Raw genomic sequence first — 15,692 nt, 5'->3', positions numbered from 1 at the left:
TGAATATTTGGACTAGTCACTTTCCTCCTTAATGGTGTCTTTGAATCCCATGAGCACTTGCAAGTGAGACAAACTGATGCCCATCAGTCCTTAGCTCAAATTCCTTCTCCAAAAAACTTGGTCTGAATGTCAACACGATTTATCACCACACACTATTTCACTTCAACCAACCATTTGTGCCATACTTTAGGATTCTAAAGCTGATCTTGTACCTCATTTGGTTCACTGAGTGCTTAAAAGGTGGTGATGGTGATGGTGATGGTGATGGTGTGTGTGTGTGTGTGTGTGTGTGTGTGTGTATTCCATTGGGAGTTATTTCATGTTTGTGAAATATTATTCAAGGTTGAAAAGAACAGCACATTGGAAAAACAGGTGGCCACTGAGTTTTGAGGGTGGAAAAACCCTTAGACTAAAATAAAAATCTTCTCCACTGGCCTTTATTTTCCATCATTAGAGACTGATTATTTTAATGCAAATAGCATTAGGATTGGGGTAATAATAATAATACTAGATAATGGACTAACTTATTGTCATTAGGATACCAATGCCCCAATAGGCAGAAGTAAAGATACATGTTAGATCAGGGAGAGGAGAAGAAGAGAAAGCTACCTGGAGAGGAGAAATGATAGTAGGGTTCTACCTGAAAAGGAGTGAAGGCCCTAGGTGTTGAGGGAGCATAGAACCAAAGTGAGAATAGACGAAGAGGTGGAAGAAGTTGACTACATTTTGCCTACTTTACATTTTTAGCTTAGTCCTGAGAGGTTTATAAAAGATGAGAGTTTTACTAAATAGAACTTAATAAAGTAGAACTACAAGAATGAAGAGAGAATGATAGAAATCTGCCTTCAAGCAGCATTCCTGTGCAATTACTAAAATCATATATTAATGTATTAAGTTTTATTAAATACTTACCTATTTAAAAAATCCTGAGAAGGGACAATGTCCTGAACTGTATAGATTTTTCAAAGAGAAAAAAAGAAAATTATTATTTGTTCTTATCCTTCCCAAGCTATTTGTAAAACAGCAATTAACATATATGTTATCAGGTTTTTATTCTCTGTTATTACTGCTTTGTTTCAAACCTCAAGGTACTCCTCAGGAAGTATAGAATGTACCTTAAAATCTTGGACCTTTCCTGCATGTCCAGCTTAATTTCTGGTCACTGTTCTTCAAATATTCTGTGCTCCAGAGATGTACAACAACTTGAAATCCCCAAAATATAGCATGTTTTTCACACCTCAAGGTCTTTGCTCTTTCTTTGTCTGGAATTTTAGTATCCCTCTTTCAAACTTCTCATCCTTTAGGATTTATTCAGCTCTCATGTCACCTCCTCCAGAGAGCCTTCCTTGAAATCCACCTAAGCCCATCCTCTGTTAATGCTGCTGAAGCATCTTATACACACTTCTATTATAAGACATCCTGTGCTGTATTGTAATTACTAGTTTACAGTGTCAGGCACATTGTAAATAGGATTTATTTGTTTAATAAATTCTTTAATATATTTACTTGTTCAATGTTTAGTCTGCATGTCATTGATCTCTTCCCACTCAAATGCTATCTAAAATGTTTGTATGCCATCTAGTTTTAAAATTTTAGTAAATATTTTTGAATAATTATACTAAAGTCTTTATTAATATGTCCATAAGAATCCTGGGATGGTATGTCAATTATGCATCTACATGAATAAATGAAAATCTTAAAATAATGCTCTGAATAATAAAATAGTATCACTGATTAGGGCCTAGGTCATGGTCAAGGTGATTTACTATTTATTTTTCTCCCAATGAATGTAAAGTACATAGTGAGTAATCAATAAATCCCAATGATCAGGACTGGGAGTGTATCACAGTGGTAGAGCACTTAGCTAGTGTGTGTGAGAGGCTCTGGATTGATTCTCAGCAACAATTTTTTTCAACACTCTTAAAAAATGTTCTACTTAAATTGTATGTACCCTTGGGTTTCTTTGTGTATGAGTATGTTTTTGTGAATGTTCAGTTTTGGAAAGGAAGGGATTGAAATTAATAGTGTATAAACATGAGAAATGAAGTGTGAAGATAGAACTGTTGTGGTTTTAGAATATGTCAAACAAATCCTTTGATAGTTATCCTCCATAAGGAAAAGGTCAATTCTCGGGGCTGGAGATGTGGCTCAAGCGGTAGCATGTTCGCCTGGCATGCATGCGGCCCGGGTTCGATCCTCAGCACCACATACAAACAAAGATGTTATGCCCGCCGAAAACTAAAAAATAAATATTAAAAAATTCTCTCTCTCTGTAAAAAAAAAAAAGGTCAATTCTCTTCCTTTTGAGAGTGAGTGGGACTTAGTGACTTGCTTCTAATGAATGGTACATGATGGTAGTGATGGTGTGCAACTTTTGAAACTAGGGTCATATGGTGTATTGTAGCTTAAGCCCCTTCTCTTGTATCTCCTCTTCTGGGGGAAGCAAGCTACTCAAGAAATCCTATGGAGAGGTCTACATGGTGAGGAATTGAGACCTCCTGCCAGTGACCATCAGGGACTTGAGCCCTCTTGCCTAGAGTCCTATAAATGAACCACCTTGGAAGTGAATCCTTCAGTTCCAGTCAGGTCTTCACATGACTGTCTTCACATGACTGTAACAGTTCTGGATGATATATCTTGACTATAAGTAAATTAACGAGAGACTTTGAATCCGAACCATCTAGCAAAGTTGCTCCCATATTTCTGACTACAGAAACTGTGAGATAATAAATATTTGTTCTTACAAGCTTCCAATTAGGGAGCAATTTGTTATTCAGAAAAAAAAAAGATATCTAGTGAATTTCTTAAAGAAAAAGAACTCTATGATTTCCAGCAATGGGGAGAATTAAATATCCAGAAGAGCCCAAATGTATAAAACCTGTTAGAGATGCAATGAGAATTTGATAGAGATGCAATGAGAATTTGATGGAAATGCAACTGGAGAACTTTAATACACATCTTTGATGGCTGGACATATCTGGTTGACAGTAAGAAAAGATATTCTAGTACACAAAAAGTTCAGTTAAGACATCAAATAATTGAATAATAGAATCAATAAGTATAATTTAATACTCATTTAGAGTCCTACATCTTTCAAATAGAGAATACACATTTTTGGTTTGTCTATGGAACACATTAAAATATCAATCACAGGGCTGGGGTTGTGGCTCAGTAGTAGAGTGCTTGCCTGGCATGTGTGAGGCACTGGGTTTGATCCTCAGCACCACATAAAAATAAATAAATAAAATAAAGGTATGTGTCCATCTACAATTAAAATATTTTTAAAAGTATCAATCACATATTTGGCCACAAGAAAACCTTAACAACTTCAAGATGGTAGAGATTTACAGGCTATACTCTCTGAACCTAGTTTCAAAAATATGACCCTAAATACTAATTACTTAGTAATTAAGAAACTATTGTGGGTAACTTTTAAACCAAGAGGGAATTAAAAGGAGAAAAGTATAACCTATCTAAATGAGAGTACATTAAATAACTATAGAAAAAACCCACAAGTTGTTCCTCTAGGCTTTGCTATAAAGTATTCTTTCATTGCTTCTCCCATGATTCCAGACCAGCTTCTATAACTGCCTATATGACTGTTCCACTTAAATGTTCTACTTTGATACCCACATGCACCTCAAACTCAGTATATTCAAAGTTGACTTAATTATTCTTCTTTCCAACTTGTTCCTCTTTCTGTATTATCTAATGAATGGCACCACTATCTTCACTATCCATTTAGTTGCCCAGTCTAGAAATCTGAGAGTTGTCTTTAATTCCTTATCTCCCTTATTTAATTGGGAACCAAGTCATCCATTCATCCCCCATAGTCAAATCAGGGCCTAGCTCTCCAGTCTCACTGCCATTGCCTTCATTGAGAACATATTTCTTGCCTTGACTATTTGTAATAACCTCTTTAATTGTGTTAAGAAGCAGCACAGTATTATGATTAGGATTGGTTGAATCAGACAGATTGGATCTATTTGATTCAATCAATCTGGGTTAAAACTCTGGCTTTGCCATATACAAAGTGACTTTGGTAAGATAGTTTACCACTCTGAGGCTTAACTTACTTATATGTAGAATGGTAGATAAAAAATGTTTCTGACCTAAATAAGTTACCAGAAGGGTTAAGTGAGAGACTATAAAGGGTATAGCATGGTACATAGCAAGTGTTCAATAATTGCCATTATTATTTTTATTGTTTCTTTGACTTCATACTCTTCTAATTCCATTTTTACTCTTTTGCAATGACAAATTCTGACCATTTTATGTCCCTGGTGATATTCTTCAATAGCTATCCTTAGATAATAGAATAGATGACAAATATTTGGCATGGCCTACCAGAATCTTAATGATCCAGTTTTATCTACCAGTTAAGCTTCATCTTCCACAACTTTCTACCTTTAATTTTTAGCCAAAGCAATTATTTCCTAGAAGGTTATCTCTATCATTTTTCTGTGTAGAAAATTCTTTCTCAACCTTTAAGTCTCAGCTCAATTATGGCTTCCTCTGCAAAACTTCCCGTATTTCCCTATACTTCCACTGGACTTTATACATACCTCCATTGTACACTCATCATATTGAGTTGTGATTATTGATATAATTGTTCCCCCCTAAACTGTAAAATCCAAAGGTAGAGACCATGGCTTTATTACTTTGTATGTTAAATAATTATCACAGCACTTGACATGTAGCAGAAACTCAATAAATGTCAATTAAATGATTGGGAGATTTACTTAAAAATTATTGCTTATGTTTACCTGGATCATAGTTGATACTTGATTTCTTGTAATTTTTTTCATTCAAATCATCATTCGTTATCTACATATGGCATAAGAAAATATAAACAATGAAACAAAATTTACCCCCAAAGAATTTTTAAAGGATTTGAACATTGACTATTTTTCATATTAAAGATCCAAAAATTGAAGAAAATATTTTAAGAACTTATTTAAAAGTCTATTTAGAATAAATATGTATGCCTTATTATGGATCATATTACATATATTATTACTGAAGAACTCAAGATAACTAAAAAAAATGTACTGATCAACATGGAAGACAATCAACTGAACAGCTAAAAAGAGTATGTGTGGTTTTTGAACGAAGCTAACCATAGGAGAAGTGTATTCAGAGAGCCAGAAGGCAGAGACCAGGTTATCTGCATACTTGGAATGTTGACTCTTTGACTTGGCCAAGAACTCTACTTGCTTGGGTAATTATATGGGGAGATAAATCCAACAAAGTAGATCTTGTTTTTTTTTTTCTCTAGGTCTGAGAGCTGAACACAAGCCATCAGAAATACATTTCCTGATACCAGTGGGATGGGAGAAATAAATTGGAAAATAGTAACATTCTGATTTAATAAAAGAATTCATGATACTTTTCAAAATAAATGAGATGTTTGTGACCATTTGATATACTTATATTGTCCAACATATTTCAAAGTCTCTTTTAAAAACTGATGATATAAATTTGTTTATTGATATTTTTAGGTAAAGTATGTTATATTACTTTTGTAATCCATGTTATACTGAAGGACACTTTTTTTTCTGGCTCTAGCTAGAAGCTAGTAAAAATTTAATTTCTTATATGCAATTGCTAAACTATCTCCAAGTAGTAAGTTTCTTTCTTTAGATACCAAGCATAGTGATTATGGATGTTGACATAGTAGCATAGTGCCCATACACAATAGGTTCTTCATTAATGTGTGTTTATTCAGAGAAGCTTATTATGGCCAATACATGACTTTTTAACCATTATATATGTGTATCTGTCATTTACTATGCATTTAACATAGGTTATAGCAAACAATGCCACTTTCTACTTTAGTTATGTAGAATTCATTTGTGAAGACCACAGTAAATTTCCTGCATGATGACATCTCTCTCAAGTCATGTTAATTTTTAGAGCTGAAGAAGTAGTTAACACAGTGATAATGGAGCTAAGAATGTGATATGCATTTGATTTCTGTAACAACAACTGGAAGCCCCCAGTGACAATCTATGTTGTGACCATAGGCTATGCTGTGAATATCTGCTGTTACCTTTCCAACATTAAATGACTGGGCACTGGTGACAAAGGGGACAGAGTAAGACAATATGACTGTCTCTGCACACCCATTACCACTTGAAGAGTAGTGATTCATCCTCAATTTGATGCTTCCTTTGCAGGGAACAGGTACCTTAAAGTTCTGGTAACCCACCAGTTAGGAAGCCTATAACCTAAGGGCTATTAAGTGGAAACACTTATTTCTGGTGATTACTATTATGAATTAAGGCAAATATAACATTCAAGTTTTGTATCTAAACAAGTTTAAAATCTCAGGCTCACTACTTTTTTTGCCAGCTTACAAATTGTTATTGATATGGCCTACATTTGCTGTATGGCAACATGAACATAACTGATAGCTATGAATTTCAGTAGACTGAAGCAGCCCAGGACTGTTACTGGGGTTCCTATTTCAATTTTTATAAAATCTTAGTATGGAATGGTTAACTACAGGGAATAAGGATATTCTAAATTATCATTTAATGAAAGAAAATTTTATACCAATTGTTAATCATAATTTCATACCTTATTTGTTCTGTTTGCATCTGGTACAAAAGAGGTACTACTTACCTCTTGTGTTAGAATATCCAGTATAGACTGTCTGGAGATAGATGTTGATTTGTCAGAAAAAACTGGAGTAAGAGCCAAGGCACTGTTTACTTCTGGGGGACAGAAGAGATACTGTTAATTACTAGAAAATGATATAGTTCTCCTTGCTCTGTTGACATTATGTCTAGAATTATTATAGTCAAGAATGTATTTATTGATGCAAGTTGAGGCAGATCCAAGGATAAGATGACTTGATGACTTTCTGAATTCTTCAGCCTATAAACTTTTACTGGCTCACGACTGCCTCAAGGACAAGCCTGAACTCCCCAATCTATGACCCAAACTTCCTTTACCAGCTTAATACCCCTTCAGCCCCACTATCAGAATGACCTATTTTTCACTTTATACAATAGACAAGGGGGAAACACGAGGATTTTCTTTTTTATTTGTTCTTTGTAGATATACATGACAGTAGAATATATTTGGACATATTAATACATGCACAGAGTATAACTTATTCTAATTAGGATTCTATTCTTGTGGTTGTACATGATGTGGAGTTTCACTGTAGTATATGCATATATGAACATAGGAAAGTTATGTCCAATATATCCCACTGTTTTTCATATTCCTATACCCCTTCCCTTCCCTTCATTCCCCTTTGTCTAATTCATTGAACTTGTATTCTCATCCCCCCACCATTTGTTTGTTAGCATCCACATATCAGAGAGAACATTTGACCTTTGGTTTTTTGGGATTGGCTTGTTTCACTTAGCATGATAGTCTCCAGATCCATCCATTTACTGGCAAAGGTCATAAAGGCATTCTTTTTATGGCTGAGTAATATTCCATTGTGTATATATGCCACATTTTCTTTATCCACTGATCTGTTGAAGGGCTTTTAGTTGGTTCCATAGCTTAGCATTGGGAACACTGAGGACTTTCAAGTTGAGTAATTATATACCCAAAGCTGTCTTTCAGGAAGATTACATTCACAGTATCATATAGGATAGGTTAAAAGGGTAGGTCAAAAGGAAGAAGAAGAGATTGGGAGAAATTTATTGCAATAATTAATGTCAGGGTGACACGAATAGGAAGGAAAAGGAGGTTGTGAGAAAGCTTAAGGAGTATATTAGAATGTAAAAATTTGGGGATGTAGAATATGAGCAATAGAAAACAGTCAGTTAAGTCAGGTTTTGTGCCTGGATAACAATGGGAGGAACAGAGGACAGGGATTGGGTTGACTGGGGGTTGATAGATGTGGCTTTGTTTAAATTAGATTTGAGAGGCTTGATGCCCACCCATGTGATTTCCTAATGTTCTTGATAGGGGTGTGTGTGTGTGTGTGTGTGTGTGTATGTGAGTGTTTATGTGTGTAGAATATACATGGCAATACATGGGAAGCTTTTGCAGAAACTGGTAGATATTTGGTTAAACTCTAGTCTAGCCCTGGGGAAATGGAAAACAGCATGCATTAATATGAGAAAGGATGACAGTAGAGGATTCTCTGCACTGGAACTCCCAAATCACAGTGTCATATGTCAAGAAATTACTTCACCTATCTCTACTGTGGCCAGCCACAGTGGAGACTCTAACTTCCTTACACTTTGCAACCCCAAAGAACCTATTCACCCAGGAATTACTAAAAAATATAAATTAGTAACATTTATAATTATGGATAATTTTTAATCTTTCATGTACCAAAATAAACACACATTTTTAAACCTTTATTTCATTTTTATGTGGTGCTGAGGATCAAACCCAGTGCCTCACACATGTTAGGCGAGTGCTTTATCTCTGAGCCACAACCCAAGCCCCAAGCACATATTTTATAATCAGAAAAAAGCATAACTTGAAAACCCATACAAAAATTAAGCATTGAACTGAAAAAATAACAAGTTATGGATATTGTCCATTTTCTTACCTTTATCATCTAAAGACTGTGATGTTTCAGTTGTTTCTATATCATCCTGTATGATTTAACATTCAAGAGAAAACATTAAAGTAATTAAGCTTCTAAGAGACTTTTGTCTACTCCAAAGCAATCAAATTAACACAGTACCCTTTCCCCCATCCCTATCTCTCTCCTGAGCACTGATCTCAATGCTAATACATACTATCAACCTTCTTCTTACTAACACTCGTGGGTTATCTTAACTAGTTAGAACTAAACTAGTTCAAAATGAAGACCTATACCTGTGTGCCCCATCCTTCCAAGCTTGCTTCTCCTCCTCTATTCCACGTTTTGGTTAAAGGCATGAAAATCCACCCAGTAATCCATTCTAAAAAGCTGAGAGTTGTTCTATGTATTTCAAATAAGGACAATTCAATCCAATCTACTGCTTATTGAACACAATGCATGAAAATGAAATGTGATACAATAATTTCTGACCTAAAGAAGATTATCATCTAGTAGAACAAATACGATATAATATATATTTTATACATAGTATACATATATTTTATATATATATAAATAAGTTCTGAGATTGAAGTAAGCCTGGGCACTATGGAAGCACAGAGACAGACATCTCATTAATGTAAATCTATATACAAAAATTGAATCAATATCATCATCACCATCATCATCTCCTTCACTCTAGATCCATACATCTATTGATTAACCAATTCCTGACACAGTTTAACTCTGAAATATCTTCAGTCTGTGGTCTCTTGTTAACACTAATAGCCACTGCCTTAATTTGAGTCCTTATATTACATTGTTGGGGTACTGGGGATTGAACCTAGGAGTGCTTTTCCACTAAGCTACAATCCCAGCTCTTGCTATTTTGAGACAGGGTTTCACTAAGTTGCTTAGGGTCTTGCTAAATTGCTGAGACTGGCCTCAAATTTGCAATCCTCCTGCATCAGCCTCCTGAGTGTCTGTGGTTACAGGTGTGCACATAGTACCTGGCTAAGCACTTAAATTTTTATCTGGACTATTTCAGTAGACTTGCAACTATATTTCCCCTAATCTCTTCTTTTTACCATCTCTTTCACACATTGAAACTAGATTATCTTTTTAGAATCCAAACCATTCTCTTTTGGGGGGGTGGGTACTGCAGATTGAACCCAATGGTGCTTCACCACTTGAGCCACATCCCCAGCCACTTTTATTTTTTATTTTGAGACAGAGTCTCACTAAGTTGCTAAGGACCTCGATAAATTGCTGAGACTGGTCTCAAACTTGCAACCCTCCTGTCTCAGCCTCCTGAGTCACAGAGATTACAGATGTACACCACTGCACCCAGAAAATCATTCTTTTTTTTTGCATCCCTACTAAAACACCTTCAGTGGCTCCCTATTACTGAGAGGATAAACACATGCTTCAGGAAGGTGTATAAAGAAGGCTTTGGCTTCAATTTACCTTTTCAGCCTCATCTCCTGCACTTCCCTGGCTATGGTGGATAATACCTCTTTGTTTTCCCTTGCACTTTAATTTCTGTCTGCAATATTGCCTCATTATATCCTCAGATGTATTCATCTGAAAAATTCAAGACTGACATTTCAAGACAATTTGATTAAACTTTCCTTTAATAAAGCCTTTTTAGACCTCTTTAGGCAGGATCACTCTCTAAAGTGCTCCCAGAGTATTTTGTACAAAACTCTCCTCTCATTTATTAAAAGATCTTTTATTTATGACTTATTCTTAGGTGGTGACTATGTCCTTTCCATTTTTGTATGCTATGTCACTCACATTTTCCCTTTTCTTTCAAGCTTAGCATGGGACCTTGCCCACAGTAGGTTCTCAATAAATATTAGCTGTCATCATTTTCATCATTATCATCTTAATCATCGAGTGTTTAAGTTCATTTCTTCTAAACTTTCATGGTTCATGTAGCATGAAACTAACTCAACACCTTTGCCAAGAAGAGGTTTAAGATCCCATGATTTTGAAATCAGAAAGTACCAAGCCAGGGGCTATTCATCAAAATAAAAATTAATGACAAATACTGATGATCAATATAAAACATGTGAATCATATAACTTTTCACCTTTTTTTCTGTTGTGTTATTCTGTACATCCTTCTCAGGATAAAATGAAGTTGCTGATTTTTTAACAGAAATCTTGTTATTGATTGGAAAATGGTGAACTGATTCTAAAAGTAAATGAAAGGGAAAATACAAAATTTGTAAATGACTTTATTGAATATGATCACTTACACATATTTAAAATGTTAAATTTGTTCAGTTTTAATATATGTATAAGCCCATGAAATCATTACCACAGTCAAGGTAACAAGCATTTCCATTGCACCCCAAATTTTAAAATGCTCCTTTATAATTAATAGTTTTCTCTACCTCTGTACCCCAGGTAACCACTAGTCTTTTTGTTGTTATATATTGATTTCCATTGCCGAGTATTTTACATAAATGGAATAAAATAGGATCTATTTTTTTCCTGACTTCTTTAATTCAGCATATTTTTTGAGATTCATGATGCCTATATTAGTAGTTTATTCCTATTTATTATTATTATTTTTATTGAATAGTGTTCTACATTATGTATGTACAGAGTTTATCCATTTACCTATTAAGGAGAATTTAGGTTGTTTCCAGTTTGGGGCTATTATAAGAAATGCTGTTGTGAACATTGGCATACAAGTCTATGTGCACACATATTTTTGCTTCTTTGGCTACACACCTTTTGAAATGGCTGAATCACAGGGTAGATATAAGATTAAGTTAAGTTGCCAAGCTGTTTTCCACAGTGATTGTACCATTTTATATTCCCACCAACAATGTAAGACAGTTCTAGTTTTTCTAGGTCTTGAAAATACTTGGTATGATCAGTTATTTAAATTCTAGTCATTTTTACTAGGTATGTGATTTAATTTACATTTCCCTAATAACTTACAATGTTGAACAGATATTCATGTGCTTATTTCCTATCTTATGTCTTCTTCAGCAAAATGTCTGTTCGTGCCTTTTGTCCATTTTTGTTAGAGTTTGTATGATATATATTATATATATTTATATTCTACATCTTTTTACAATGAACATGCCATCAACATACAGGACTGGAGACCATGTTTTTCTGTGCTTGCATTTTGGGGCTTCACAGATGTAAACATACATTATGCAACAGGACTACTGTTTCAGAAAATTTATATCATTATTTTCTCATTTTTGACTCCTTAAGTACATTTTACCCTTGTCTTCTGGGGCATCTTTCTTTGGAGTTGGAGTTAGGGATGGAGTATTGAATTTGTAACATGAAAAATACCAAGATAAATATCAAGGTAGCATTCATCACCTGTCATCTAAAAGTAGGGTGATATAGGGACAGTATGCCTTGGGAGCCATGTACATGTCTGTAGAATTTTCCAAGTTTTATTTTCATTTTTTGTGTAGCAATAGATTGGAAAACTTAACTCAGAAAAATTCTCCTGTAGTGTTGTGGTTTGGATCTTAAATGTTCCCCCCAAAGCTCATGTATTGAAAACTTGGTCCTCAGTTGATGGCATTATTGTGTGGTGGAAACTTGAGGAATTGAAGCCTATCTAGAGGAAGTTAGACCATTGGAGGCACACCCATGAAGGACATATTGGGACCCTGTTGGACCATTCCTCTCTCTCTCTCTCTTTTTGCTTCTCAGCTGCTATAGGTAAGTAGTTTCCTTCATCCATGATGTATTGCCCCACCAAAGTGCTGGGGCTATGTGACCATGGACTGTAACCTCAAAATATTCAGCCATAAAAAAATCTTCCATCCTTTTGTTAATCTTAGGTATTTTGGTCACAGCTATGGAAAGCTGGCTAATACATGTAGTGCACTGGAAATACCCTTGCTCACCATTAAGAGTTATCTGGGTTCAGAAGGAAGGGGGATATGACTTAGGGAAAATTACCAAAGAAATGTCACTTTTTTATAGTAGCACAGAGGCGGTCAGCAAATGGAGGGGTGGTTGGACAGAGAAGGTGGAGAACAAAGGAAAAAGAATAGCTTCCTACATGGCTTATGCTGGGCTTTGGTTAGCTTAGATAAGTGAAATTAACTTGGAAAGCAAACAAGAGGTACTACTGCTCCACTCTCCATTTAAGGACTCTAAAAAGAGATTTGTTAGGTTATCCTATCCTTGTTGCCTTTTTCTCACTTAGTTCTTTGGGGTCAGGCATAGCAAGTTTCTCTCTGAATTGTTGCTTTCTTAAGCTATTCTTGGCTCCCATGCAGTGTGGACATGGCCCAGAAAAGGTTGAGATTCTAGCTGGGGAGCTTGTGAGCAAGGAGACACTATGGGAGAGGTGAGAAAACTCTACCTCAATTGTTATGGGGCAGCCAGACAGGATGGGGGAGATGGAAAAGCCAGAGAACCCTCCTAAAGTCCAGAGAGACCAGAATATTAGTCATTAGCTGGCAGCAGATTTCAACTATGAATGCCAATAGGCCAAGCACTTTCAGAGTGGAGATAGGAACATCTTTCTGAGAATCCGGGGAGGCAGAGCACATTTCATCCAAACATCCTGACTCTGTTTGTCTTTATGAGGTCATGGAAGCCAGTGCTTCACCCAAATTCATGTGAATATGAAGCACCTGGGGATGTTTTTAAAATGCAGATCTTGACTTAGTAGGTCTAAGGTGGGGACTGGGAATCTTCATTTACAATAAGTTCTTGGTGATGCCCATGCTACTGACACTTAGAAGAGTAAAAACATAAGACTTATTTTTTGTCTCAGACATCTAGACACCATCTTTGGGAAAGAAGTAGAGAGATGGGGAGGGTCCCTGAAAGTCTGAGCAATTTGGGGGGCCCCACGATGATAGAATCTAGAGGAATATTCTCAAGAAGTCAATCACTGAGCCAGAAAACAAAAGGAAGGAAGACACTTAAATGAAGTAAAGAGTGCTGGTTCTCTGCGTATTAAAGAAACCTCCTTGAGAAGTAGGAGGCTGAAATGTTAAAATGACAAAAATAGGGGGCTGGGGATGTGGCTCAAGCGGTAGTGTGCTCGCCTGGCATGCGTGCGGCCCGGGTTCGATCCCCAGCACCACATACAAACAGAGATGTTGTGTCCACCAAAAACTAAAAAATAAATATTAAAAAAATTCTCTCTCTCTTTAAAAAAATGACAAAAATAGCTGCTACTCAGTTGGACTATTATAAAATGAACAGGGGAACAAGAGTGGGCAACACGGTACTGCTGCAGAAAAACATGGGGCAGAATAAAATATTTCTGCTGCCAGTGAAGTGACATAAGTTATCACAGGTCTGAAAAGGCCAAAATCAAAGTAAGGGCAGGATATTGAGAAAGAACATCAGCACCAGCAGAGGTCTCACCAGGACCCTAGGGCCAAAACCTTCAGAAATATCAGTAGCACCTCCATTCAGCAATGTGCAAGTATGGTTCTCCAGCTGGAACAAATGAGATATAGGTACAAACCTCCCTAGGAGGCAGTTTTTCTGAGCAAGGGGTAATAACAGCAGCTGGTGTGGCACAGGTTGAAGTGCCTCAGGATCTTATTGAGAATTGAAAAGTACAGAGACAAGATCAGGAGCAGGGGCTGTGGCAAAGTCAGGATTCTGAACTGTGTTTGGAGAGTTGTTAGCTGCAAGATGTGGGCTACCTTGCTCATGGGAGTGTGGAGACAATGACACTAATTAGGAAACCCAATGCAGATGGCAATAGCACTATTGGTAAGGATTACACAAAGTCCATTTATGTGCATAATAAGCAGGAGAGATCATTACCAAACCCAGTATTTCCACAAATTATTAATTTCTAATAATAACATTTCAATTACGTTTTTTCTCCTGAGGTCCTTGGGATACTTTCTGGTCACTGGCAATATAATTCATCTTCTTCTTTGGAGCAGAAGCTTTTAAAAAAATGAGAGATTTATTTTCAATAGTGTAAATAACAAAATTACCTAAGATTGACTATCATTTCATGCCCAATAAGAGGATAAACATGTGCCAATCTATGTATGGGGTTGTGTTGTTGGAGGAATTGGAGAGGATAGGCAGCAGTTCTCAGTGGGAAGAAATTTTGTTCTCCAGGGGACATTGGGAAATATCTAGAGTCATTTCTGATTGTCACAAAAGAGGGAAAGGTTGTTCCTGCCTGGCATGGGTAGAGGCCAGGGATGCCACTAAACATCCTATGATGCTCAGAATGCCCCTCCACACAAAGGATTACATGGCCCCAAATGTCAAAAGTTCTAAGGTTGACATCTATGCAATGAGGAGGAAGGACAATGGCATTTATAATATCGAGTGTACTTAAGGTTATACTTTAGCTCAAACTGCACATAATTGTGTTCTTGGAGAAGGGGGAAAACTACATCCTACTCAATGGGAGCATTTTTTTCCTCTGTACAGGATGTAGACCAGCATGGTGATTGTGCTAGGGACCTTCCAGGTTACAGTGGCAATGACAAGTTTTGGTTGTGCCTCACACTTTTGGTAGAAGCAACCATATACAGAGACCTCACCTGGGGGAAAGGTGATTACAGCTCCTGTTTATATCCATTTAGACAGATGAAAAGAATTCCAAACTGCATGTGTGCTAACTGGGTTTTCATTACAGTTATAAGGTGGGCATCATTTGGAGTCTGCGTGATGGAAGATGGCAGCCTTATTAGAGTAGTGTCAGTTTCATATGTGAAATAGACATTTTCACCATTCTGTTGCCTCTGTAATGTTGTGAACTTAAATTCTTTTATATTTTCAATTTCAAAAAGGATTTGATGTGGCCACACTATAAGATTCCTTCCTGTAACCTTCTTTCTACTCGAGGTGGAAGTTAACAAGTGAATAGAGGGGGCAATATCACTGTTGAAGTGACTTATCAACTAGGGGGCAGAATGCCTACCACCTCATTGTTTCACTGAACCAAATAAGGAGCTGTTATTACTCACTCCTGTTTGATAAAGTTTCATTCTTTCTTCTCTTTCATATTGTCTAATCTTACTAGCTCTTTTACAAAAATTGTCCCCCAAATAAACTGTACTGTCATTCTAAAGAGAATGAATAAAAAATAAAACTTTTTGCACATATTCTCTCATTTAGAAAACCTCTTCTGTTTGCCTTATAAAATGTTTTTCTTTTTTTATCCCTTCCCCTCCCCTTTTTTCCTTCCCTTATTT

At 36.2% G+C, this 15,692-nt stretch overlaps 1 protein-coding gene across 1 annotated transcript in view; it reads right to left on the bottom strand.

Annotated features, from left to right (window-relative positions):
- LOC107153021 (fibrous sheath-interacting protein 2-like) overlaps positions 1-15,692 on the bottom strand; it is a 67,604-nt gene that overhangs the window by 27,907 nt on the left and 24,005 nt on the right. Inside the window, exons 7-11 of the mRNA XM_015498535.1 lie at positions 14,349-14,423; positions 10,602-10,705; positions 8,531-8,576; positions 6,628-6,719; positions 4,767-4,827 (exon numbers count right to left, since the gene is read on the bottom strand). Of these exons, the coding sequence (XP_015354021.1) occupies positions 4,767-4,827; positions 6,628-6,719; positions 8,531-8,576; positions 10,602-10,705; positions 14,349-14,423 (378 nt within the window). The remainder of the gene's footprint in view (positions 1-4,766; positions 4,828-6,627; positions 6,720-8,530; positions 8,577-10,601; positions 10,706-14,348; positions 14,424-15,692) is intronic.

This window comes from Marmota marmota, unplaced genomic scaffold (genome assembly GCF_001458135.2).
Source record: "Marmota marmota marmota unplaced genomic scaffold, marMar, whole genome shotgun sequence".
Lineage (NCBI taxonomy): Eukaryota > Metazoa > Chordata > Mammalia > Rodentia > Sciuridae > Marmota > Marmota marmota.
Note: the sequence above shows the minus strand (reverse complement) of the source record. Positions and strands in the feature narration are given on the sequence as shown.